This window comes from Dermacentor variabilis, chromosome 8 (genome assembly GCF_050947875.1).
Source record: "Dermacentor variabilis isolate Ectoservices chromosome 8, ASM5094787v1, whole genome shotgun sequence".
Taxonomy (NCBI): Eukaryota; Metazoa; Arthropoda; class Arachnida; order Ixodida; family Ixodidae; genus Dermacentor; species Dermacentor variabilis.
Genome location: NC_134575.1, coordinates 168,051,450 through 168,078,874, shown reverse-complemented (window position 1 = coordinate 168,078,874; position 27,425 = coordinate 168,051,450). Strand labels below are relative to the sequence as shown.

At 46.9% G+C, this 27,425-nt stretch overlaps 1 protein-coding gene across 1 annotated transcript; it reads left to right on the top strand.

Annotated features, from left to right (window-relative positions):
- Nucleotides 1-27,425, top strand: LOC142591665 (uncharacterized). Its single transcript, XM_075703943.1, has 6 exons — nucleotides 1-320; nucleotides 444-584; nucleotides 10,053-10,172; nucleotides 20,385-20,484; nucleotides 21,624-22,559; nucleotides 27,191-27,425. The coding sequence occupies exons 2-5, from the start codon at nucleotides 465-467 to the stop codon at nucleotides 21,911-21,913; spliced, it is 630 nt and encodes a 209-aa protein (XP_075560058.1). The 5' UTR covers nucleotides 1-320; nucleotides 444-464; the 3' UTR covers nucleotides 21,914-22,559; nucleotides 27,191-27,425.

The window sequence follows — 27,425 nt, the reverse complement described above, 5'->3', positions numbered from 1 at the left end:
AACATGTACTGCGAAGTTAGTACAGCTCAACTTTCTCTGAGATCAATTAGTTGTGTCTTTTACAAGCTCACATAGACCATAGTTTTCTACGCAAGGGAACGTGGTGTTTGGACAGCATGCACACATCATTCGGGGCCTTTTGCACGACTGTGCAAACGTTGTGTAAATTCATTCCACAGCAAACGTTTGTTGGATCTTAAAAGATCTGATGGTTTATTGTGTAACTGCAGACGCTTGCAAAGGACGATACCACAGCAATGAGAGAACATTCAAGTTAAGCAGCTTCATCCAGTGGAGCAGCGCAGTGTCAAGTTGCGCCAGTAAGTTCATGCACAGCTCTATGCAACCATAAGGCATGTTTCCAGTTTGATCATGCCTTTTTGATGACTGAGGTAGACATTCCCCAGTATTACTGAAGTGAAGTGTGCTTTACTTATATTCAGGCAGGTTGCTCTCAAGCCACAATGGACATAGACATCTCTGAGGGCTTGTCTGATGTGCTAGCAGAGGGTGCTGTTACATCTGCTAGCCCCTCCACTGATTCAGACATCGCTGATGAGCCTTCCCAAGTCCAGCATGTCCCGGTATGTTTCGTTGTGGTAATGATCACAGAGCCTGCTTAACAAGTTTTATTTCAAAAATTGAAAAAAAAACGTTTTCTCATGTGTGTGCCTCTGTGCATTCATGTTCTGCTCTGCTTTGCAAAAATCTAGTGTTTCTCTGTGATATATATTTTGGATTCCACCTTTAAAGCAATTATTGTCGTTTCAAACATGCACATTAGTCTTTGTCATACAGTTTCTTATAAGCTGTTTTCGACAGGTTTAAAAGATCTGATACTAACGCTAAGAATTAAGAGAAAGAATGGTTCAACCTATCATCAACTACGTTACAGGCCTTTTGTGATACAGGTGACAAACATACTTCACGAGTTGTGTGGTCGAATTTCATTGTCAACACTGCGAAAAGGACGTGCTAATGAATGAAAGCCATAGATGCTTCATCAAAACTTCATTTTAGTGAATCTAAGATAAGTACAAGATAAGGAAAATAAAACGATGCCCAGCAAAGCAGCTACTTGTTTTTTTTTTCACTAGGGCTTGCATGAAGAAAACACACACTGCTTGTTTGAATTATACTTAAGCCATGTCCTTTCATTGCAAGCGTAAATAGCACCCGTGCTAGGCTCCCACATTTACTACAGTATTAAAATTGATAACATGCCAACTGTGCTGATAAACTTGATCAACATCATTTTTGCGACAGTAGATAAAAAATACAGTACATTGTTACGGCCGCTGATCTCCCTAAAAGTATACTCGTTGCTGGTAATTATTGTGCTTCCATTTTAAATCAAGCCAATGGTCTCGGTTTTAGTCCTCGGTTTAACTCACGGAGCAAGAAACATCTAGGAGTGGAAACTCCGCTGTTTGCGGCGACTAGAAAAAGTCACATGCCCGCGGAGCCGTTATCGTGCTGGCGGCGCCTGGCGGCCTGGAAAGAAATTACCGCCGTTGAGAGCGCGCCGAAGCCGCCTGCCCGCGCGCTGCATTTTTTTTTTCTTGCTGCGGCTTCTACGACGCGCCGCATGGCGCCGCCACTGTATACGGTCCCGTCGGCGCATACAACAATTGTGACCTTATCTGGTCGCCCGCGCTCGCTCGCGCTGACGGGAGTTTCACCTCCTAAATGTCTTACTCCGTGGTTTAACTTCTGCTGTGAATCTGGTATTTTGTTATCACGGGCAGCAATATCAACCTATGTAGCAATAAACAGTCATTCATCATTTAACCCTGTATATTTTGTACAGTCTTCCAGTCGACGGCCTACCAGCACGCTCGAGGGTGAAGGTTCTACAGCGCTGCCTGCACACAGCCCAGCGACACGTGAAACAGCAAGGCAAATTGATACATACATTTTCCGTGTTTCTTCTCGACGATGCACATGGGCGCCCCTGCGAAGGCGGCGAACGCGCTCTGGTTCTCGAGCTGTCGGCTGAACTGGCCAGCGCTGCAGTTATCCTTTGTAAATATAATTTGTAAATAGTCTCCAGTCAGTAATCCTTCGTTCGCGTAACATTTTGTTCAAGAGTGCGGTTGCCCGTCCTCGCCACCATGCTCCGCAGCGGCCGCACCGTCTTGCTTTCCGTCATGGCTCTCGGTGACACACCTCATCTGCTTCAACTCCTGCAACCCCGCCAAAAAGCAATCCCCGCGATCCTGGCCTATTCTGCGGCCAAGATAATGTCGACGTTGAGCACTGGCTCAGCCTGTATGAGCGTCTTAGCCAAAACTGCTGCTGGCAATCTGCCATTATGCTACAGAATGTCCTAGTCTACTTGGGCGGAACTCCTCGTGTCTGGTTCCGGACACACGAGGATGAGATCTCTAGCTGGGACGCTTTCAAGGAGAAGCTCAGCGACCTCTTTGAAAATCCCACCAGCCGGCAGCTCGCTGCTAGAAAAGAGCTTTCTACCCGAGTTCAGTTTTCTACTGAATCCTATGTCTCGTACATGCAAGACGTGCTCGCTCTTTTCCGAAAGTTAACAAAATCGCCGAGGTTGAGAAAGTTGGTCACGTTTTCAAGAAGATCGCGAACGATCCGTTCAACTTGTGGATCTTAAACAACGTACCCACCATCAACGTCATTGTGAAGGAATGCCACCGTTTTGAGCTCGCCAAAAGCCGCCGCGTAATTCCACAGTTCTCCCTAACGCGGCTGCGACGTCATCTTGCGTCGACCTTAACGCTGCACCACCCTTAAATGAGTACGTCACACGTCTTGTTCGCTATGAGCTCGAGGCTACAAGTCCTGCACCGTTCTATCCACGTCCACTTGACCCCACCATTGACCAACGAACCCCAGCGACCTCTCTCATTCAGGCAGTTGCGCGGCAAGCATTTGCAAACTTCCGTTTTCCTGCTGCCTGCTCCGTCTCCGGACCTGACGCTCGAATAGTGCCGACAGTTACGCCTCACAGCGATCTGTATTCGCCTACCAGATATCGCAACCCTTCCGAGAGGAGAACTGCCGACGACATGCCCATTTACTTCTGTTGCCTCCGCATTGGCCACGTCGCTCGCCATTGCCGCATCTCCTAGACGTAGCCGTATTCGAGCTCCTTTTCCCCGTCTCCTCGCCCATATGGCGTCCTGCGCCGTTACTCACCTCGCCGTATGCCTTCTACCTCAGGCGTATCCGTCGACGACAGTCGTCCTGCTCGCTCGCCGTCACCTCAGCGCCGTCGGTCCCGTCGCCCCAGCCACGCCCCTATTCGTAACCCACCAATTATGGACCCTGCGGGACGGAAAACTAGACCATGCAGCTCCTGGGGGTAGGGCTGCATTAACTTCGTCGTGTCAAAATCCTCCATTGACGCTCCCAACGAACCAGAACTTACTTGATGTTCACCTCGAGGGTGTCCCTTTGACTGCGTTAATAGCTACTGGAGCCCAGGTATCTCTAATGAGTTGTAACCTCCGTCATCGAATGAGAAAGGTACTCACGCCTGCTACGACACGAGTGGTACGCATGGCCGATGGCAGCACTGTTGACGTCACTGAAATGTGTACTTCTCGTATGATCGCCGACCACCGATGGCAGCACTGTTGACGTCACTGAAATGTGTACTTCTCGTATGATCGCCGACCACCACGTTCCTGTTTTTGTTACAGTGCTGACCAACTGTCCCGATGACCTAATCCTCGGACCCGACTTTCTTAGGGCTCATTCAGCTTTGATCGACTGTTCTGCCGGTACCCTTTGCCTGGTACTTCCTCTACTCGCGCATATTGATACCGAACTGCCGAACAACTTGAGTACGATCGGCTTCGTCCGCCTGCCACCTCAAGCCTTTACTTTCGTCGATTTGATATAATCTTTTCCGGTGCCCGATGGTGGTTACGTCGCCACACCTGTACATGATGTCTTTTGGTGTGCAACATCACGGTGCAGCACTCAGTCTTCAATATCGCCGATAACCAGACATGCCTCCCCGTCGTCAATTTCGTCCTGTCAAAGGAAGTTCTACCCCAAGACATATCGGTTGCAACGCTGCCTGCTATAGGAGACGACCACGTCACGACATTTCCAGTAGGCGTCTGCTCAGATTCTTCATGTCCATAAGACGCTATTTGCCTTGACGCAACATTTCGCCCCATGGTTGCTGCGGGCCTATTGCCTGAACAAGCAGCAGCTCTGTGTCGCCTTTTGGTTTCCTACCACGACGTCTTTGACTTCCACGATCGCTAATTGGGCCAGACATCTATTGTTAAGCATCACATAAATACTTGTGATGCCATTTCTATTCATCGCCGGCCACATGGTGTTTCTGCTTCAGAGGGTTAGGTTATTCAAAATGAAGTGAAGAAGATGTTTGCCGAAGGCATTGTTGAAGATTCGTCGAGCCCATAGGCGCCAGCCGTGGTGCTTTTTAAAAAGAAAGATGGCACAGGGCGTTTCTGCGTAGATTATCGTCACGTTAAACCGCATTACCAAGAAAGACCTCTATCCCTTGCCCCGCATTCACGATGCCCTCGATTGTCTGCACGGTGCCAAACACCTTTCATCAATATACCATCGGTCTGATTATTCGCCGATTTCTGCGGATGAAAAGGACCAAAAGAAGACCGCGTTCGTCACCCCTGATGGTCTATATGAATTCAAAGTTATGTCATTCAGTCTATGCAACGCCCAAGCAACGTTTGAATGTATGTTGATGGAATCTTTGCTTCAAGGGTTCAAATGGTCAACAAGCCACTGCTACCTAGACGACGTTCTTGTATCTTCACCTACTTTGAGACACACCTTGAACGGTTATCAGCTGTTCTTCAAGTCTTCCATGAGGCTGGGCTGCAACTATATTCATCGAAGTGTTATTTCAGTCGTCGGCAAATTACAGGGCTGGGCCACCTGATCGACGCTACCTTTACTAAAGCAGACCCGGAGAAAATTCGTGCTGTGACTTCCTTTCCTGTACCTCAGTCTGTCAAATGCGTCAGATGTTTTGTAGGACACTGCTCTTACTTACGACGCTTCGTTAAAGACTTCGCAGCGATTGCCTGACCGCTTACTGATCTTCTGAAGAAGGACGTGCTGTTTATGTGGGGCCCCGCTCAAACTGCCGCGTTTGCCTACCTCACCAACATTCTCACCAGGCCACCTATACTGGCCCACTTTGACCCGTCCTCTCCTACAAAGGTGTGTACCGATGCCAGTGGTCACGGTATCGGAGCCCTCTTAAAGGGAAGCTGAAAGGTTTTCCAGAAAAAATGAGTGAAGAGCAGTACGCCGTGGTTTTCAACCCTCTGAATTCGAATATCGCAAAGAAATTGAGTGAAATAAAGCGCAAACATATTTTATTTCGACGAAAAGTGCAGCAGCAGACAAGCCCAGCTCGCGCGCCTCGTTTCCGCCTGTGGTTGGTCGGGTGCCTCGTGACGTCAACAATGGTTCGGCTTGCAGACGACGAGTGAACGCGACAGCCATCGCCTCGCTTGCAGCGCTGTCGCTGTCGCGTGCAAGATCACTAGTAAGGGGTTTATACTTGTACATACTACATGTACGAGCCGATTGCGAAGAGCCGGCCTCTCCAAGAAGCAAAAAATGCTGGTGCATGCAGTGCTTTCCACGCGAACGAAGGCGAAGTGTTAGTATCTCCTTGTGTTGGAAATGTTCTTTGGCGAGTATGTTTTTTCCTAAGCTGCATTCAGCGTTCCAGTGAGTACGTTTCCGGGCAAACAACTGTAGTGTTATGTTCCTGCATGCCTCCTCGTAGAACGTAAGTGGTGATGCGATCTTCAACATATGTGCGCTGCCCCAAAGCTGTCGGCAATCTACACAGATGGTTTAAACGCGGGAAAAGTTTACCGGCTGTTGTAGCACGTGTTGCATAGAACCTTCATCAGCGCTCCATCCGTACGCTACTCGTAACCGGCGAATTCCGTCGGCTACGTGAGATGGTCGGTTTCTTATGTGTGCGAGAGAAGGGGGAGTGCAGCATCTTGGCGTGAGCAGGCTTTCCAACACATGCAAACTTTACGCTTGCATTGCGTTATGGTAGCTGCATACAGGCTGTTTCACAACACACGTGCGAATAGAAAATTCGCGGTGCTTGGCGATGAAACCAGCGTCAAGGGTGGGCGATAAACATGCACCTTCCGTTCAGCGCGCTAACAATTTTTTTTTTTTTAGGAGAACCCAAAGCACGCATTATTGATAAACTCCGGTAGTAATCGTCACGGAAGTGGTTAGAGCACAGCAATGTTGTTCTTGAGCGCTTGAAGTTGTTTCGCTTCACAGCAGCCTCCCACTTAGCTGAAAGCTTCTTGTCTTGCGGGAACTAATGGAACATCGGAACATCATCGCGGCCGCTGGTGCTCGTGCAAGCGTAGGTTGCACAGAACGCCGGCATGATCGGCCTACAAGTTCAATTGATGCTGCGCACGTCAACTACCACTCCTATATACTGTTACGTTTCGCCTACAACGCGCGGTATAGCCGGCGCGGATGCAACGGACGCCGGGGCTTCGTTCAAAGCGGCGGACATTTTGGCCCGTTCGGCGCCGCCGCTACGCCTCCCCGCCAAGCGCGTCCAGGCATGTTCCAATGCAACGTGTCTTCGTGTGTGCGTGTGTGTGTGTGTGCATGTTGGTGCCCACGCTTGTCAGAGCGCGGCAGCCGGGGTGAGGAGCTCCCCAAATGTGAAGCGAGGAGGTCTGAGCGGCGCCGGCCCGGCGGATGCGTCACCTTCTAGTCTCAACGTGCCCGAGCGCCGCCATCACGTGGCCTCATCCCGAGGCGTTCCTTCTTCCCCTCGACTCCGAGAGTATAAGAGCAGCTGCTCCCAGACGCCGAGAGAGGCTCCGATTTCTTCTGTTGGGTAACGTGCTCTCCCGTCTCTCCACTTCGGTCGACCTGACCGCCCGCTCTTTTGCGATGCTAGAATAAACAAGTTGTTCTGTTACCAGTCGACTCATGCTTTGCCGGGACCTTCGGATGCTTCCAGTTGTGCCCCAGGCCGCCAGGCCAACGCTACCCTTGGGGCTTGCAACCCATTTGCAACAACGGGTGTCAGCGCTGAGATTCCAACAATACACACAAATAAAGGAATGTAGGGTCGAGCGAAGCAGATTAGGACGGCACGCACGCAGAAATGAGTCCGGTCAGGCACGGTCGCGGAGACTGCGAAGGAGCGGAACACCAGTGTTGACGTCACTAGGCCGCGGTTTCCGGTCTCCGCTCGCATCGTCAGCGTCAGCAGCAGCGCGCGGCGCTCGACGGGGGGCGGAGCTACAGCGCAATTTTAACTGACGATTGCGTCGCTCCTAAGTGAAAAATCCCCCCCCGATATTTTACCTGCATGATTTATAATGTTGCCGCATCCGTATATGAGCGTCTTATTGAATTCGACAGACTCTTCAGCTTCCCTTTAAACCCAACGCCAACACGGTCGAGATTGTGTTATCACCTACGCTAGACGCCTCCCCACAGCAGCGGAGCGCAACTATTCGATTACAGAATGTGTATGCCAGGCACGCGTCTAGGCGGTTTCCAATTTCCGCCCGTACTTGTATGACACGCACTTCCAGGTAATCACGGATCACTACATGCTCTGCTGGCTTTCGTCACTCAAGGATCCTACCGGCCGGCTTCGTCGCTGGGCTCTGCGACAGCAAGAATATTCCTATGCAGTAGTGTACAAGTCAGGCCGATTACATCAAGATGCACACTGTTTATCACGCTATCCACTGGACGAACCACCCACCGACCCTGGCCCCGATGCCGACGATTGCGTGTTTTCCGTTTCTCAGCTGCTGCACGTTGCCGAAGAGCAACGCCGTGATGCCACCTTGCGCGCCATCACTGACGGCTTGGAATCTTCGTCTTCTGATTCGTCCCTTCACCTGTTTGTTCTCTGGGATGGTGTATTATACCAAAACAATGTATGCCCCAATGGTCCTGCCCTACTCCTCGTCATTCCTAAGCACCTCCGGTGAGCTGTTCGCCAAGAACTTCACGATTTACCAACGGCAGCTCACCTTGGCGTCTCCCGCACCTACAACCGGATTCACCGACGCTTCTTTTGGCCAGGCCTTGCCCGCTCCGTCCGGAAATACGTTGCGGCATGTGATGAATGCCAGCACCGAAAAACGTCATGGACGCTCCCTGCCGGGGCCTTCAACCGCTCGACATTGCTTCGGAGCCGTTCTTTCGCGTTGGCTTGGACTTAGTTGGCCGTTTCCCTCTATCCACGTCTAGCAACATATGGGTCACTGTGGTGACAGATTACGCCACGTGCTATGCCATCACCAGAGGGCTTTCAACAAGCTGCGTCACTGATGTCGTCGATTTTTTTTACGCGACATGATTCTGCAGCATGGTGCTCCAAACCAACAGCTCAGACCGTGGTCGGAAATTTCTTGCGCAAGGCATCGCCGACATCCTGCAGTCCTCGTCCACCAAGCACAAGCTGACTACGTCTAACCATCCACAGACTAATGGCCTCACTGAGCGCTTGAATCTCACCCTAACAGACATGTTTGGAAAGTACGTCTCGTCCGACCATACTGATAGGGACCTTGCCCTACCGTATGCCACTTTTACACATAATTCTTCGCGTCACGACACTGCCGGTTATTCGCCGTTATTTCTGCTGTTCGTCCGAGAACCCACATTACCACTGGACGCATTCCTTCCAACCACAGTAGCAGAGACCAGCGAGTATAAATTTGACGCCATCGGCGGCGCAGCCGAAGCACGCGAAATTGCCCGCGCTCGCCTCCTGACCTCTCAAGAGAAGCAACGGCGGCTGTACGATCGCCAACACAGAGGCGTCCACTTTTCGCCTGGGTCTCTGGCACTCCTGTGGTCCCCGACTCGCCACGTTGGCCTGTTAGAAAAACTCCTGTCTCGGTACACAGGCCCATATCGAGTGCTGTGGGTCGTGACTCCGTTTAAGTATCAAATTTCCCCAGCCAGTACCAGTGCCTCATTGGCCCCGAATTCCACTAACATTGTGCTTGTCGCACGCCTTGAGCCATCTTACTCCCCTCTTATCACAGATATTTAGACGCTCCGGGACGGTGCTTCTTCCGCCGGGGGCAAGGAGAAATCCATATTGCGTGTTTCTTGTGGCCGATGCACGCGAGCGCCCCGACGAAGACGACGAACGCTCTGGCTCTCGAGCTATCGCCTGAACAGGCCAGTGGTGCAGTTATCCTTTGTAAATATACTTTGTAAATAGTCTCCAGTCTTAATCCGTCGTTCACGTAACAATATGATATGGACACCTTGCACCTCAGTATCAGTGTTGAGTTTGAGTTTTGATAAATATTTAGGAAGACACAAGGGTTGGCCTTGGTGATAAATACACTCATGTTCTTTTGTTAAAGTGCTCTTTTTCCAGTGTTCCTCAAGTACATGTTTTCAGCGGATGCTTATACTACTAAATTGCAAACTGCCATGGAGCTTGTGTGCGCATTAAAGCAGCACTCTTTCACCAAAAGAAAGCCTTATTTAACGCGCAATTCATAAGAAAGGTAAGGCGGTAACAGGACATCGCACAGTCTAATAACCACCGCATTTTACTGCTTGCACAGCAATATCAAGCAAGAGGCGACAGGCAAGAACAGGTAAATCGGCAATGCATGTTGCTCACACAACTGCGAATACGACACATGTCATGGCTACTATGACACGTGTTTTTCAATGATAAATAAACACTCTTGCTGTCTTGATAATCCTCTGGAGGGGAAGCCCGCTCGGCGATTCCCTATCACACATATAAGGACATCCTTACAAATTTTGCCAGCCCTATGGTCCTTATACCTAGCCACAGTTGCACAGTTTTCAAACAAAATAATACAAGTGAGCTGTGAACTACCAACTGATCGCCAAATGACCTGAGCATCAAGGTAACATGGTTGCACATCCAGTCATTTATACATTGGCCTCTTTTTCCGACATAGTGTCTACTGCACGATAACAGTATTTAATACCCATCGACGCCTCTGTCCTCAACGCACTCTTTTCTTGCATGCTTTCTTTCACAGGTAGCGATGCACGCCTCTTCATTATTTACATGCCTACACAGCAAAGAAAGCTTCTGCCATGCCGAGAAAGAATTGCAGGAAAAGCCGACATGGAGGCTACTTTTCTCAGCACTGAACAAGGTAGGTTTGTTGGTTTGGGTTTGCATTCATCATGTCGACGCTTTTCGGAGCCCCATACAGTTTTTTTGCTCATACTAAAGCAGACAAGCTTGTGGGATGTGCTTCTACAATTTGTAGAGTGCACTAACAGTCCAGGTGTGGGTCTAATCTTCGGAAGGAAGTTTACTAATGGCACCATTCACGGCACAAATGACTCTCATAGAGTCAGGCAACGCACCCGTTTTAATGTTTGTTCGTTTGCCCAAAACAACAGGTAGTTGTGCAGTTCAGAGTAGGTAGGTATGTAGGCGTAGGTAGTTCAGTGTTGTTTTAGAAAGACATGTTAAACATAACTTCTATGCTTTGAGTAGGTGCATTTGCCTTAGGGCAAAAGTTTCTTTCTTGCAACTGTCTACACTAGTGCTTCCTTAGCATCGGCATCAAGTTGCCTTGAAGTTATGCATCCACCCGCCGTGGTTGCTCAGTGGCTATGGTGTTGTGCTGCTGAGCACGAGGTCGCGGGATCGAATCCCGGCCACGGCGGCCGCATTTCGATGGAGGCGAAATGCGAAAACACCCGTGTGCTTAGATTTAGGTGCACGTTAAAGAACCCCAGGTGGTCAAAATTTCCGGAGTCCTCCACTACGGCGTGCCTCATAATCAGAAAGTGGTTTTGGCACGTAAAACCCCAAATATTATTATTATTAAGTTATGCATCCCGAAAGTCGTGAACAATGACCGTTTAGTTGGCACATTGTGAAGAAGGGATCAGCTTTGATCCCCTTCATTTTTTGGTGGCATACTTGTGTTGTCAGTAATTTCTTCTCAGCTTGCTGAATTATTCTGAGGCCCCAAGCTGATGCTACTGATGTCTTTTCAGGATGGGACTCTGGGTTTTGCAAGTGTGGTTGAAGAAAAGGTGGCACTCGCAGGTGGCTGTTCTAGATGTGACTGAAATTAACTGGCAAATCTTGGTTATATGCTGTGTTGAGTTGCGTAGGAGGTAAAGGTTTGACGAAAATTCGTCTCTTCTCTAACGGGATCATAATCCCTTACTTGGTCAGTGACCGTAACTTCACAAATCATGTTACATGAGTAAATGAATTTTCGTCGAACCCTTGGCAACACTTTCTACGCAACTTATTGACAGAACATTGTAACCGAGACTTACTTGTTCGTCTCATTCGCATCCAGAAAAAAAATCTATAAGTGCCACTTTTCCTTCAAACAGGCTTGCAAAGCGAAGAATCTTACTCCAAAAAGTTTGAATTTTAGGGCATCGGTAGTGCCAGCGTGATGTCTCAAAATACTTCGGCTAGCTAGGAAGAAATTACTGCTAGCAAGAGCTCAGTGCTGACAGAAAATCAAGGGCTTCGAAACTCGAGCGCTCTTCGCAAGGAGCGAACTATAGCAGGTCATTACTTGTGTCTTCTGTGACATACAGCTAAATGTCAATTTCACGGCGACACTAAAGAACCACCTGTGCAGACAGTCTCAAGAAAACTTGATGTTTTAAAGCCAAAAGAGCCCGTTGAAACCACAAAGTTATCTTGAGGTTGTCTTCCTACAAGCCCACTAAACCTGCAACTCCCATTCTGCACAAAGGAATCAACGCTGTGGCAATTCCCCCTACCCTGACAACAGTGACCTGCGCCATGGAAGTTGCTAACAGTAAGCTCTTTCTGAGGCAATACCACGAATTTAACCTGCCAGAACAGGAGCTTTGTTGGCTTGACTTGGCTCAGTCACCCTAAATTTATCACTATGAAACAGGATGCATTAATAATTGCAAACTCAGGTTTATGTCGTTATCGGAATCATTGTGTGGACAACAGATGAAAAAATGTCCAGTGTGACTAGTGATCCTGCCCAGGAGTCCATGATGTCAAGAAGTGTGAAAATCATTTGCATAGGTTAACAATTACAAAGCTAACTTTTGCTGTCACTTGAACAATACCATGGACTTTAAGGAGTGGCGCCATATTCTTTTCGGTGTGGTGAGCACCTGCACTGCACATATAATTAAGTTAAAAAGAAAATAAGGCAGAATGGGCCATATAAAACTGATGGCAACCCAGGTAGCACATGAAGTCTCCAAAAGGTCGTATTAATGGATTGAACGTCTCAAACAGATGTTTGACCAAACTCGACGCATTGAAAACGTCGCAAGCAGGATAGCTTAAAAACGAGGGGTGAATACGTTTCGAGAACATTTTAATAAGTCTGGCTGTATCTGTTCACTTAGCGCGCTTGGTTTTCGACGGCACCGTTCTTAGCGGGAGAATTATTCATTTATCAAGCGGCACTCGTGTCAATTGCTGGTCTATTCCCCCTGCATAAGCATGAGTTCGGCTAGGGAAAAGGAAGCATTTTTTGGTGTTGACATCACGTCAGAAGAGGCAAACGATTGCAAACGAAGTTGACACCGCAACAGGCCACGAAGGAATAGTGCGCGAGTGCAGTAACATTGAAGCCGCTCCTTGCGACGCGGACAACCGGTCTACATCGACTTCGGAGGAGTGCTGCCAGTCAATAGACCATGCGGGTGTGAGTGATGATTCTGTACGCGCATTCTCTACTTCAATAGCTTTGGCTTTTTCATAAACCTTCTCATCATTCAATTCTTTCTGACGATTTCTTTCAGTGCCCTGCAGTAATTTTTTTTTCTCATGACAACTAGTGCAAATATGAAACAATCGATATGTCACTCTCATCGTCTGGCAAATGTATTCATACCGCGCACTATCATAGAATTGAACAACTAGCCATCGCACGTAGGCACGAAGGATACGCCGCAAAATTCAAAGAGCTGCTACGCACTGAGCGCATTGCCCAACCTAATTCATTTCTTTACATTTTACGCGTTTTTTACAGTTTCTTACACAATCAGATGCATTTTAGCGATGGCATGTTAATACTTCCCCTGTTCCATTTTGTCAGCCTTCTAATGCGGTGTATTTATAAGGCTTATTCTATATTAAGCCTGAATAAATGAATTGAGTTAAACAGCGAACATCGCTTTCGATGGCACCGAAGGAATGCATCGGTACATCCGTCACAATAGGAATGGTGCTTTGCAGAAAGCGTTGGGGTGAATTCTACTGTGTGCACAATGTATACAGAAACAATGTGCAGAAACCACCGTCGCAGAATGTCAGTACAAGCGAATAGCCCGAACGAGCGAGTGAACGAAAGAACGAGAAAGAGCGGGCGAAATATAGTTGGCGAGAGAGGAAAAGAATGAACGAACGTGTTCATTGCACATCAACAGTACTTACGACCGACCACTGACCTCTTAACAAGCATAAAAACAGCCAGAGACAGTAAGCTATTCGCTTTAGTATTCATGGGACTCATCGGTATGGTCTCGGCACGCTTAGACGCATAGCTTGGTGTGATCACGCATGGTCTGACGCGCCGATCGTCTAACCCCAATGATGTAGCACTGACGGCGTGCGAAATCAAACGCCTGAGAAATACACAACAGGAACGGCCAGCTCCTGCTCTGCTTTGAGTCTGAGCGGCATATCGAGCAAGCGAGCCAGCGCCAGCGCGCGAAAGAACAAAGGGAGAGGGCGGCGTCTGGCTCTGCGTGACATGATTCACAGTCGCTACACAGAAACGCACAACGCGCACGACACGCCGATCCGTACACGCAAGCGCTCACACCACGGCGCTTCAACAGCCTGTCAACACAATCCAACGTTACGCATGGTGGCGATACAATGCCGTCGTCACATCGGTCACATGACCAATCGTGTGGCCAAGGCTGCCGTGGCTGCCGCTCTGGCTTTTCTGTGAAGCGGGCTGTGCATAGTTCCGCAATTGTGCTCGTTTGGACAGTCGTGTCTTTCTCACTGTTTTCGGTTGCGCTGGCCGTTGTTAAGCAAGTATTGTGCATGGTTCTCCTACTTCCCACTGCGTGCGCAGCGATTTGTTTGTATGATATTAATTTGGAGAGCAGCTGAGTTTTTCATTCGAGAGCGCAGAGTGGAGGGCACTAATTTGCTCTTCAAGCTCATTGTCATGTCGCTACGGCTATGTGAGGGCCTTTTCAGTGACGTTGCAATTAAGGCGTTAAGAGCAGTATTAAGGTGGAAGTTAGAGACGAAATGTTGCTTTTGGGTGCCTGGTATCGGGATCGACCGTCGTGCATGAAACTAGCAAGTTTTTGCAGGATGCGAAGAGAGGCGGGAATGCCAATTATGCGCACATTACCAATGCCCTCTAGGCCCCAGTCACTGGGGTATTTCACTCTTCCGTTCAGCAAGAATGTTGCAGGCAAGAGAACTGACGAACGCGCTCTTTGTTAATGTGCATCACGAGTACGGTAGCGAAAGACATGAGGTGAAGTGCCCGTCGTATTTCCGTGCCGTTGCCTACAGCGCACTCGTACAATATTTTGTGAACAACGCCATGCTGTTATCGCTTGCGATTCAGCTTCGATTGTATTTTGGCCCCTTTTACCCTACGTGATTGGTATGTTATGGTCTTCAGAGGAACTTTGTGTACAATACGAGACGGCCGAATTCAATTTTCTTCGGCGCGTCGGAATGCTAGCAATATCTTTCGCTGCTTCTAAAGCTTTGTCCTGTTATAGTTTTTGTAGTTCGGTGATCGCATACCGCATATATTATGTATAACTCACTAGTGGATACTGCGCTCGTGAGTCGTGAATCCCTTTGGCGTAAAATATCCTGTAACTCTGCACCACACCATGCTGTTATCGCATGCGATCCAACTTCGATTTTATTTTGGCCCCTTTTATCACTCGTGACTGGTATGTCATGGTCATAAGAGGAACTTTGTGTCCAATATGAGACCGCTGAATTCGATTTTCTTCAACACCTCGGAACTCTAGCAGTATCTTTCGCTGGTTCTAAAGCTTTGTCCTTGTTATAGTTTCTGTATTTCGTGATCGAATACCGCATATACTATGCATAACTCACTACTCGATACTGCGCTCGTCAGTCGTGAATCTCCTTGCCGTAAAATATGCTGTCACTCCAGGTAGTCACTATCTTTGCTGTTTGTGACTGGTGCCGGTCTCCGCGCTGTGCGGCCGTGAACTCGGTAGACGCCGAGTTCTTTCGTATGTTATGTGTGCGCGCGGAGTTTCGGAAGCGCTCGCGCGGTTTTTTCGATGTGTGCGCCGTTCGCGCACTTCGTGCAACAGGGCATCCGCTGTTCTTGGTCCTTGTGCAACGAATTTTCCAAGCGTACGTCAAAAGGAGAAACCTCTTAGGCATTTAGGGATGTCAGTTCATTAAAAAAGTTGATGGGTAAAAATACATAGGCCTTGGTGCATGGAGTTAATGTAATATTGCCACGTAATGCAGCAGAGAGCTCTCCACATGCCAGTTACGAGCACTCTCGTTAGTGCGCTTGTTTCTGGCTTGGAGAGCGTGCTCTGCCTTCTCTCGCCTGTCGGTGCTGGAATACGTGGTAAACAGCTGTCTCAGAAATTCTTCCATGCTGAAAGCGCCGCTTCATGATTCACGTACCACGTCCTCGCTGACTCTTCTAACGCGAAGTACACGTTTCGAATCTTCCTTGCCTTGTCCCAGCCGTTGAAACCTGCGACTCGCTCGAAGTGTTCTCACCAATCTTCCACATCTTCGAACGTATCGCCGTGGAAGGACTCGGGCGTGCGTGGTGGGTACACGATGAGCTGAGACGACGCCACCGGGCTGATCATGGTTGCACCGTCGCTGGTAACTGTTGCCTGCACTGCTGCAGCAACCGGCAAAACGAACTCGGGCGGGTCTCCTCGGAGGCAGCGATTTGTGCGCTGGTGTACTGGAGTCAGTTATCTGGATTCCCATCGCTGAGGGTCGGTGCTCCGCTCTCTTATGAACTGGGGACTGAAAATCATATCCCGCACCTCCACCAGACATGTAGCACTCTTCAATGAAGCACACTAAACAAACTGATATATCGTGGGCGAACGTCTGCAAGGAAACTCATGCCTAAAGCACTCTCACGCAATTTGCAAGCCCAGTTAACAGGAGCATATCAACAGTGAACCACTTCTCCACACCGAACACACTTTCACGCGCCCCGAAGACCAGGAGCGACGCCGTGACTTCTCATTCGACGGGGGGACTCGGGCGCTGCCGTGTGCCGGTGCTAGAGGGAAACGCGCTGTCTAATGGCACTCTTCTAATGGCGGTGCGATGAGTAATCCCTAGGGGCTTAGCGATGAGGCTCTTGGAAGGGTACCTCACGAGAGTGCTTGTAACTGACGTGTGGACAGCTGTCTGAGGAAATATGGTTTATTTGCACAGAAATTCTAGCCTTGTATTGTGGAAGGGATTTGTGCACGATTGATTGCGTATATTTGTCCCTACCTAGCGGTCTTAGTTGAACCTGTGATTACAAGGCGACAGTGTGCCAATAAATGCAGCTATATCGGACTAACGCATGGTAGCTTAGCGTGGTGTCTTGAATGATAGTAAGCAGATGACAGGTGACATAAAAACCACTTGCACCAACAGATTGTCCCCTGCTAGCACAGGAAGGGCGAGTGAACGCAATTCAGATTGTCATTACATATATAAAATGCTGACTATACTTAATGTGGAATCTACTTATCATGTGCCCATTTCATTGAACAGCCTGTTCAAAACAATTTCAGTAATACAATTTTATAGTTAGTATTGGTTATGTTCATATTTATGATCTGGATACAGCGTTGCAGTTGAATATTTTGTGGTCATGCTACTTTCATGAGTCATAAATTGAGCATATCTTTAACATTGTAGCTTAAGTGTGCTGCTATATGTTTTATTAGAAGCTGCAAAAATTTGAGTATGAGGCCTGCCCACTTATCTGGCAAGCACACCGAGTGGGAACACGCAAAGTTCAGTACTATCAAGTGTACAGTGAGCGCATACATGTGTCAGAGATAGTATGTGGGCAAGCCGTCCTAGTGAAGCCACTGCACCTGCATTCAAAAGATTTAAACTACCAGCGTAGTGCAAAATCCCGTGTCCACTTCGACGAAATGAAGCACCTGTGCAAATATAGGCACATACCTGTCCAAGGCGGTAAGTGTGTCTACATTGAAGACATTTCAAGTACCATCATGTACGGCAGTGCCATTGCCAGCGGAATTGCAGAGTACAAAGTGGTGTTCTCCCAAGCTGTTCATCAATGGAACTCTGCCTGGACTCTGTGCCAAATATTTTTTGGATGGGGAAAAGGATGAACTGGTATAGCATTGGCTCGGGGCTACATGTGTGAAATGTTTTCGTCATTCAAAGTGCTTTTGACAACGAAGCTGTTAGCCCCTACTTGGTCGGCATTTTTTGTGTCCGTGTCCATTACCGAAAATGTGGGCCGATAGCGGCAGCAGTGCAGGACCAGAAGCGATGGCTCGTACCCCCGTAAGGCAGAGGATTCAGCAAAATGAAGCGCAGATTGCATACATTGTTTGGAAGCACGGATGCAACATATAGAAGGGCGTACCTTTCAATAAAGAACAAGCTCAAAACAAGCATGCGAGTGACGTAATTGATAAAGTGCGCCTGGTAACAATGCGAAGTACGTAGCGCTCCCTGCAGACGTTTCCCGATAGCGATTACTGCAGCGCAAGCTGTCTCGGCGATGACAGCTTGCGACGTGGGTAGTGACGTCCCTAGCCTTGCGTATATGGAATAACCAGCCTAGCACCTGATTGCAGTGTTGTTGCAGCACCGCTACGGGCGGCGGCGTGCTGTCAAAATTACCATCACTCTAAAGCAGTAAAGCACTGCATACCCCCCAGAAGTTGTAGCAGTAGTGTTAAACAGATTCACGGGACATCCACTTTTGCAGGGCCGGGAGGGCGAGCCAATTTGTTTTATTTATTTAGGAGACTGGAGATGCGTGCAAGGTGTACTAATGTATTCATGTGTTTGCAGATGATTCATTGCGAACTTATGCCTGTTTTTGCGAGAGTGGTACAGATGTGCCTTTTGTACAATGCTGTTTGTGTAAACGGATTTGTATTTATTATGACCATTGCTCCCTTGGTTACTGAAGCGCAGCTTCCTGTGAATTCCAGTTATTTTCCAGGTTCAAAACATTCAATTATGGGGTTTCACGTGCTAAAACCACTATCTTATTATGAGGCACGGCGTAGTGGGGGACTCCAGAAATTTGCGCCACCTGGGGTTCTTTAACATGCACCTGAATCTAAGTACATGTGTGTTTTTGCATTGAGCCAGTACGAAATGCGGCCGCCGCGGCAGCGAAATTTGCAGGTTTCTACAATTTTGTAATAAAAAGGTGTGCACATTCATTTCTAGTGTACTAAATTACTATGATTATTTTAAAATCAAGAAAGGGGCTGACAGATGGAATAGCACACTGTTTTTTAGAAATGCATAACGTTTCTCAGTCTTATCGTACTCAGCATTACAGTATTGGTCACTTGTTACACAGATTTCCTTATTTGAGTGCCCTTTACGATCATTCACGAGATTGTGTTTTAGTTTTAAGGTTCGTTTATTTCTCGCACCATTACATATTTGATGTACCGTACAGGCAATATTTTCAAGCTTAAGATGGGCCCGTTGTTTCGTTTTAATCACAGGGCTGATTTTTGATCGTATGTCGTTATTCCTTTCTGTGTTCGCCGCGGCAGCGAAATTTCGAGGTTTATACAATTTTGTACTAAAAAGGTGTGCACATTCATTTCTAGTGTACTACATTACTATGATTATTTTAAAATCAAGAAAGGGGCTGACAGATGGAATAGCACACTGTTTTTTTGGAAATGCGTAACGTTTCTCAGTCTTATCGTACTCAGCATTACAGTATTGGTCACTTGTTACACAGATTTCCTTATTTGAGTGTCCTTTACGATCATTCATGATCGGATTCAAGGTCCTAGAATATTGGTAACAGACCTTGTAGGCAGATACCATGCGATTAAATCTCGCATTTTCATTCTGCTTCTTGCAGTTGCTGTGATATCACTTTCTAAGCTCTAGTCTCGTCATCTGATAGCATGTGCTCTTTACTGTGCAAAATAAGAAACTTTAACAAACTTCGCGTTCTTGCTGTTCGTCATTGCATGCGTACTTACCAATTTCGTTTCTGCATGTTCTAGCTATTGTTGATCAATTTCTAGTTCATTAAGAATTGTTTCTGGTAGCTTTAGTGATTCTTGATGTGCTTTTAATTCGATTGACCTTTCATTTCTCATATTTTGCACAAACCTTGCATAAGTACTATGTTTGCAATAAAGTGTTGGTTTGTGATATACTCGTTTAATATGCTTTATTTCAAGACCAGCTATACGAATACGTTTTGAAGAGCTGTTCTAGATCGTCTGAAAAATGTAATTAAGCCGGATATTCGCAGGCATATACGACATTTTACCAACGAAGTTTTCTTACTCGTTGCTTCTATAAAGCGTTTATTTTGTCTCAGATAAACGATATAAAAACGTTCTGTATCTCTTTTGTGCTACCTGGGAATAAGTTTCGTATAAATAGATGTTTGCTCAAATCATCTGACAATTTCTTGTTATAGAAAGCATGAAATTTTGTTAAATATAGCTGCTGTCAGACGACTCTCCATAAGCATTTTTATTTATGGATATGCTATTTGCCCAAAGTAAATTAAATTCTGGAGTTTTATCTGCCAGAACCACAATATGATTAGGAGGGATGCTTTAGTGGGGGACTCAGGATTAGTTTTAGATGCTCACGGTTCTTTAATGTGCGTCCAGTGTACCTTATGTTTTTGCATTTTGCTACCATCGAAATGCGGGCATTATAGCCGAGATTTTATCCTGCGCCATTTGGCTTAGCAATGCAATGTCAAAGCCACTACGCCACCATTGTTCTTATGTTGTTGGCAGACGAGTAGTCTCCATGTAACTTAGTTCCCTCGAACTGTTTGTGCTCCTTTTTAAAATTACATTGTAAGCTTGTTACCTCTGTTGCTTCAATACTAGTAATTGTTGTTCAAACAGTGTTTGTCTTTCTTTTTTTACGGTGATAACTTGTTTCAGTGGCCTGCTGATGTGACACGTTATTCTACGACAGTCATGCATGTTCCTTTAGAAGTCATAAGCATTGCAGGAAACCACTTACGTTTACTAAACTTCGTTAAGTATCCTTTTTGTTCTGAACGCTGGAGCACTCTTACCTGTGTGAATGTAGGCAAAACTGATTTTCTCTATGCGCTATCTCGTTGCATAACGGAAAATAAATTGTGGGCTTTTCTTTACTTTTTCAGGGGCCCTGCAAGCTCTCACTCAAGGAACACAATCCAATGGTCATCTGTCAGCAGACTGGTTGTGTCAAAGTACCATTGGAAAGTCCGATAAACAACACTGGTGTGATGTATAACATGCTGTTGCTTAAATTCAGAGGTCACCACTATTAATGAAAAGTTGAATGGCTGTGCAAAAGAGCCTCTGTAAATATACTTTTTTATTTACAAATACAAGCCATTACTTCATCTCACTTTTCCTCTCAAAAGTACTCTTTACCGTAGAATTGCGAACAAACCATTACAGCAAGACAACACTGCAGTAAGGTCAGCACAAATGACCATGCATGTAGTACCACTTATAAGAATTGTACTTGCATTATTATAGTAAATATGTAAAGGAAGTGCCATTATTTTTAGCGCTCATGCTCTTGCAGGTTTTTACAAGGTCGTTCATCTTGTATGCGCTCAGCCCGTAGAAGCAAACACGTTCATGATGTATGAGAATCTCATTCATTGGCAAGAATGCAATCTCATACACACCTGCAGTACGAGAAATCGTACAGTCGACGAGAAGTTTTACAGTTCACGAGAATTCTTTCAGTTGTGGAGAAATCCTACAGTTGATGAGAACTCGGTCAGTCGACGAGAAATCGTAGTCTATGGACCAATAATAGCGTACAACATTTCTTGTAGATTCTCGATCGCATTTTTTTTCAATAGGGTAGGCTTAGCAAACAAACCGTCGAAGCAGATTAAGTGGCCACTTCTATAAATTATGTGAAGAAGTAATTTTGTGTTTAGTAGAATTGGCTTACATTCCCAAGTAGTTCAAATTTTAGAAATTGATTTCGCATATTCGTCTAAATGAAAGCTATCCACTGAATCATGACATACATGATTTTGATATAACAACAAAGAGGGCATGGAAGAAAGTTGAAGTGAACCACATTGAAAGTGCATTGCTGGCGTATGATTTCAGCACGATGCGACTTACATCGAAGCTTCCTGCCTAGAGTGCTTTACAATAACTTGACGACTTTTGGGTGTATATCCCTTTCAGGTGCACATTAACATGTTGCTAAAAAGAATGGCAGACAAAAAATAAAGAAACATGTCACGTACATTTTAAAAATATTCTGATTTCACATGAGCCAACTGTTTCAATAATGTGCACATTGTATCCGTTAAAAGGGTTAAAAAGGTGGGCTCGGTGGCTGTGCCACGATACAGTCCACTAAACTGCTGCTGTTTAACATGCAGGTGCTCATCATCGCACTGATCGGCGCAGCTCTGCCCGCTACCATCTCGGCTGTCCCACAATCAACCTCAATCTGCCTGGAACCGTGCCTTGGCCGTGCCCCTGCTGTCTATCGCCGAGTCACGCTAGCGCCCCCTACGCTTCTACTAGCGCCGCCTGTGACGAGCGTGATCGGCCCTACCACCAGGGAGCTGCCTGCGTCAGCAACATCAGGCAGATCGCCTATAAAAGCCCAACGCCTTCACGCGCCAACCTGTGGGCTCGGTGGCTGTGCCACGATACAGTCCACTAAACTGCTGCTGTTTAACATGCAGGTGCTCATCATCGCACTGATCGGCGCAGCTCTGCCCGCTACCATCTCGGCTGTCCCACAATCAACCTCAATCTGCCTGGAACCGTGCCTTGGCCGTGCCCCTGCTGTCTATCGCCGAGTCACGCTAGCGCCCCCTACGCTTCTACTAGCGCCGCCTGTGACGAGCGTGAGCGGCCCTACCACCAGGGAGCTGCCTGCGTCAGCAACATCAGGCAGATCGCCTATAAAAGCCCAACGCCTTCACGCGCCAACCTGTGGGCTCGGTGGCTGTGCCACGATACAGTCCACTAAACTGCTGCTGTTTAACATGCAGGTGCTCATCATCGCACTGATCGGCGCAGCTCTGCCCGCTACCATCTCGGCTGTCCCACAATCAACCTCAATCTGCCTGGAACCGTGCCTTGGCCGTGCCCCTGCTGTCTATCGCCGAGTCACGCTAGCGCCCCCTACGCTTCTACTAGCGCCGCCTGTGACGAGCGTGATCGGCCCTACCACCAGGGAGCTGCCTGCGTCAGCAACATCAGGCAGATCGCCTATAAAAGCCCAACGCCTTCACGCGCCAACCTGTGGGCTCGGTGGCTGTGCCACGATACAGTCCACTAAACTGCTGCTGTTTAACATGCAGGTTAGTCAGTCTTATAGTCTATACGCTAAGAAATCAAGCAACTATGTTTTGGTACTACTGCCAAGCCCCCAGTGTCTGTTTGCCATTGCAATGAATTGTATTCATGTCTCGCGCTCTTTGCTGCTACTGTCGGGCGACATAGAAACTAACCCCGGCCCTGACACTAACGCTATACTAACTGAACTAAAGAAGCTATCCGCTGGGCAATCGCAGTTAATTAACGAGATTCAAGGTTTAAAAAGCGGACTAGTCGAGACTAACAATTCAATTTCTGAACTAAACAGAAGAATGCATGCCGTCGAGAGCCACTGTCAACACATCGAGGACCTGCAGCGACAGGTTGAAACATTTAAGACTTCTGCGGCCGTGACGACACGGGCAATCTCCGATATAGAAGCGCGCATCGATGACGCAGAAAACCGAGCCCGCCGCAACAACCTTGTCTTCTTTGGTATCCCCGACCCAAGTGCGTCTACATCCGCCGCTCAGGCAGAGGAAGAAATCATTCGGCTTTGCGCCGACCAATTAAACATAACCGTGCATCCTGAGGCGATTGAACGTGCGCATCGTCTCGGCCGCCATTCTGATAACCGAAACCGTCCTATAATCGTAAAGTTCCTTTTTTATAAAACAAAAGAAAAAATTCTGTCTAACGGCCGCAAGTTGAAAGGCACTAACTATAGCATTCGCGAAGACTACTCTCGTACTGTGCAGAATGCCCGGAAACATCTTTTGGCTTTTGCAAGGACCAAGTCAGCTGCATTTTCATTACGCAGCAAAACTCTGTTCATAGGATCTGCTAAGTACATGTACGACGAAACTACAAAATGTTTAAAAGAAATCCAATAGCAATCGCTGCATCACCGTCATCCAACACACCGTTCGATAACGACAACCCGCCCTAACGGTACTATTTCAGCAATATAATCTAACATACGTAGCTTCCTTTCCAAACGTGACGTTGTATCTAATCTGGTCTTATCATCGATGTAACTTGTTGATACTTACAGAAACCTGGCTAACCGCTGACGTATCCAACGCGGAGGTCATGGATGACCTACCCGGTTTCCATGTCTTCCGTAACGATCGCCAGCACTCTAGAGGCGGCGGGGTGCTCATCGCCGTTAGTAATACGATGCCCTGCTCCGTTGTTCACAACCCAAGTGACCTTGAAATATTATGGCTACTCTTTCGTGCAACACCGCAAACTATTTTACTTGGCGTTTGCTACCGCCCCCCGCGAGCAGACACTAGCTTCACTGACAAGCTCAACCGTGTCCTAGATGTACTAATGAAAAAATACACTAACGCTCAGATTTTGCTCTTTGGAGACTTTAATTTCCCTAATATCAGTTGGGATAACTATCCACCTTCGTCACATAATACAACCGAAAATGATTTCCTCGAAGTCTGCTTTAATTTCAACTTGACCCAGCTAGTCTTAGAACCAACACGCGTGGTGAATGACTCGGCCAACATTTTAGATCTCGTATTAACTAACAATCCGTCTAGCCTATCTTCGATATCGTATCTCCCGGCAATTAGCGACCATAAAGTAATCCACACTGTCTTTAACTTTAGCTTTCCAAAACGAGAATCGTGGAATAAAATAATACGCCTATACGATAAAGGCAACTACGAAGCCATTAACAACGAACTAATGTCCTTCTACCCCACTTTCAGTGATGAATTCCACAACCGCACACTTCAAGCAAATTGGTCGATCTTCTAACAAAAAATCACCGACCTTGCTAATAACCACATTCCAGTTGTTTCAGTACCGACTAACAGCAATAAACCTTGGTTCACAAAAAAATTATCAACTCTAGAAAACAGGAAGAAACGATTTTTTCGGTCGGCAAAGCAAACCAATTGTGCTGTGGCCTGGGACAAATATTACGAGGCAGAGAAAGTTTATCTCTCGGCTATACGCCGCGAAAAACACTCTTTTTTCCATGACACATTGCCTCGTGTACTAAACACTAACCCCCAGAAATTCTGGCAGTTACTAAACCCCAAGCCACCCAATGCTATCACTATCGCCGACCATAACGATATAGTAATCCCCGAAGAAGAGTGTGCCGATGCATTTAACCGCGCGTTTTCATCAGTATTCACCACTGAACCTGATGCTCTGTTACCTATACCACCGTCAGCTGTGCAATCTGTTATGTCACCGATCGAATTCACTGAACATGGCATAACGGCAATAATTGAAAAGCTAAAACTCTCATCGTCATCTGGGGCGGATGGCATCAACTCTAAACTGTTAAAAAATACTAAACTCATCTGCGCATCGTACTTTAGATTAATCTTCTCACAGTCTTTATCCTCCTGTAGCATCCCCGTCACATGGAAGGAAGGGCAGGTCGTTCCAATCTACAAATCAGGTAATAAAAACTCGCCTCTTAACTACAGACCGATTTCCCTAACCAGCGTACCCTGCAAGATAATGGAGCACGACATTTTCACCCAAATTATGCACTTCCTTGACGCTAACAACTATTTTCACCCATCCCAACACGGTTTTCGTAAAGGTCTCTCGTGCGAAACGCAACTTGCTATGTTCGTCCATGACTTACACGTTAATCTTGATGCTAACACCCAAATCGATGCCATTTTTCTGGATTATGCTAAAGCATTTGACAAGTTACCTCACCAACGCCTAATACTCAAGCTCTCCCAGCTGAACCTGCACCCTGACGTCTTAAATTGGGTTATTGAATTTCTCACTAACCGATCACAGTCAGTGCATGTCAACAATCGCACCTCCGCACCCCTCCCTGTAACTTCTGGCGTCCCACAAGGTAGTGTTCTAGGCCCCCTACTTTTTCTTATTTATATTAACGACCTTCCCCTTAATGTTTCCTCTCAAATACGTATGTTCGCTGATGATTGTGTCATCTACCGCACAATTACTAATGACTCTGACCACAGTATCTTACAAAATGACCTTAACAAAGTGCAAGGCTGGTGCAACCACTGGTTAATGACCCTTAACGCCAATAAATGTAAAGTAATGTGTTTCACTCGCCGCCATCAGCCCTTATACTCACCGTATAATATTACTAATACTACCTTAGAAAAAGTGGACACATTTAAATACCTCGGCGTCACCCTTTCATACGACTTGGACTGGTCTGCTCATGTTACGCGCATTACTGCATCTGCTAACCAAACACTTGGATTCCTAAAACGCCATCTGCGTCATGCACCGCAACACGTCAAACTACTAGCATTCAAGACGCTCGTACGTCCGAAAATTGAATACGCATCCCCCATCTGGTCACCACATCAAACTTACCTTATCAATGCACTTGAAAGAATTCAGAATCGTGCGGCAAGATTCATTCATTCTTCGTATTCTTATAACACTAGCGTATCACTACTTAAAGCACAGTCCGCCTTAAACACGCTATCATCCCGGCGTCGCATTGATTCGTTAATCCTTTTTCACAAGTTCTATTACAGTTCGCTCCACCATGCACCATATGTGCTGGCCCCACCCCCTCGCCATTCCCTGCGTACAGGGCATTCCGTGCAAGTAACCCGTCCACGCAGCCGAACTACAACTTTCTCTGCGTCCTTCTTTTGCCGATCATCAAGCGACTGGAACGGCCTGCCCTGTCACATAACTGAAATCACCTGTTCAACGACGTTTGCTGATAAGCTTATTACTAATATTCTTCTCTGAACTCATGTGGCCACCAATTAAAATGCACATTTGTAAACCCCACCCCTTATGTAATACCCCCATTTCAGGGGTCTTTAAGGAAAATAAAAGTGAAGTGAAGTGAAGTGAAGGGTTGACAAGTAGGTGTCCTAACGCTTGCTCTCAGTGCGAGTATGTCATGATGCAGGCTCACTAATTACATTGCTTTGGGCTTGTTTTGCATCAGGCATGTTGTCCAGGTATTCTGGACACAAAATAGGTGTTTTCATTTATAACAACTTGTCTTTCCAAACGTTACCTAACCCGCCGTGGTTGCTCAGTGGCTATGGTGTTGGGCTGCTGAGCACGAGGTCGCGGGATCGGATCCCGGCCACGGCGGCCGCATTTCGATGGGGGCGAAATGCGAAAACACCCGTGTGCTTAGATTTAGGTGCACGTTAAAGAACCCCAGGTGGTCAAAATTTCCGGAGTCCTCCACTACGGCTTGCCTCATAATCAGAAAGTGGTTTTGGCACTTAAAACCCCAAATATTATTATTAGTATTATTAAACGTTACCTAACGTTTCTTAAATGATATATAGATAAGAAAACCAGTAATTAGAAACATGGCTGAATAATTATTAACATTATTTCTGGGGCAAAACAAATGCCACTTCGTGAAGCGAAACCCACTATTACTTTGATCTGTGTAAAATGTAATTTTTTAAACCATTGTGCATGTCCCCTTAGACGCATTGTGCATAACAGGATTGGACCCTCTTGCTGCTGAGTGCCAAAAAAGTGATAACAACAAATACAAACGCGTGATTCGACTCCATTTTTTGTTTGAGCAATTATGTTCTGGTGTAAAACACTCGCGGTCTCTCTGTCTTCTTCCTTTTCATATCCTGCTTGTGGGCTGCTCCTGCAACTTCATGGTGGAATATTTGGGGAATCTCGGGTACGGCTGCCCAAACAGTAATGTACAGTTGCAATTTTTTCACACTTTTAACGTCAAAGTTGTCTTCTCTGCCCCTGAAAAATTAGGCAATCTGTACAAAATAACCGTCGCTGCATCTCGGCCCAAAGAGGTTGTATTATCACACAGAAGAATAAATTCATTCATTCCACAAGAAAACAGAGTGTATCGGATCCGCCTGTCCTCTGGTATATGTTACATCGGACAGACGGGCCCCAGTACCCAGCACTGCTGT

Coding starts and splice junctions, on each gene's coding strand:
- LOC142591665 (XM_075703943.1), top strand. CDS start 465: ATGGACATAGACATCTCTGAGGGCTTGTCTGATGTGCTAGCAGAGGGT. Junction 585..10,052: donor CCCAAGTCCAGCATGTCCCG/GTATGTTTCGTT, acceptor TTTCTTTCACAG/GTAGCGATGCACGCCTCTTC. Junction 10,173..20,384: donor TTTTCTCAGCACTGAACAAG/GTAGGTTTGTTG, acceptor TTACTTTTTCAG/GGGCCCTGCAAGCTCTCACT.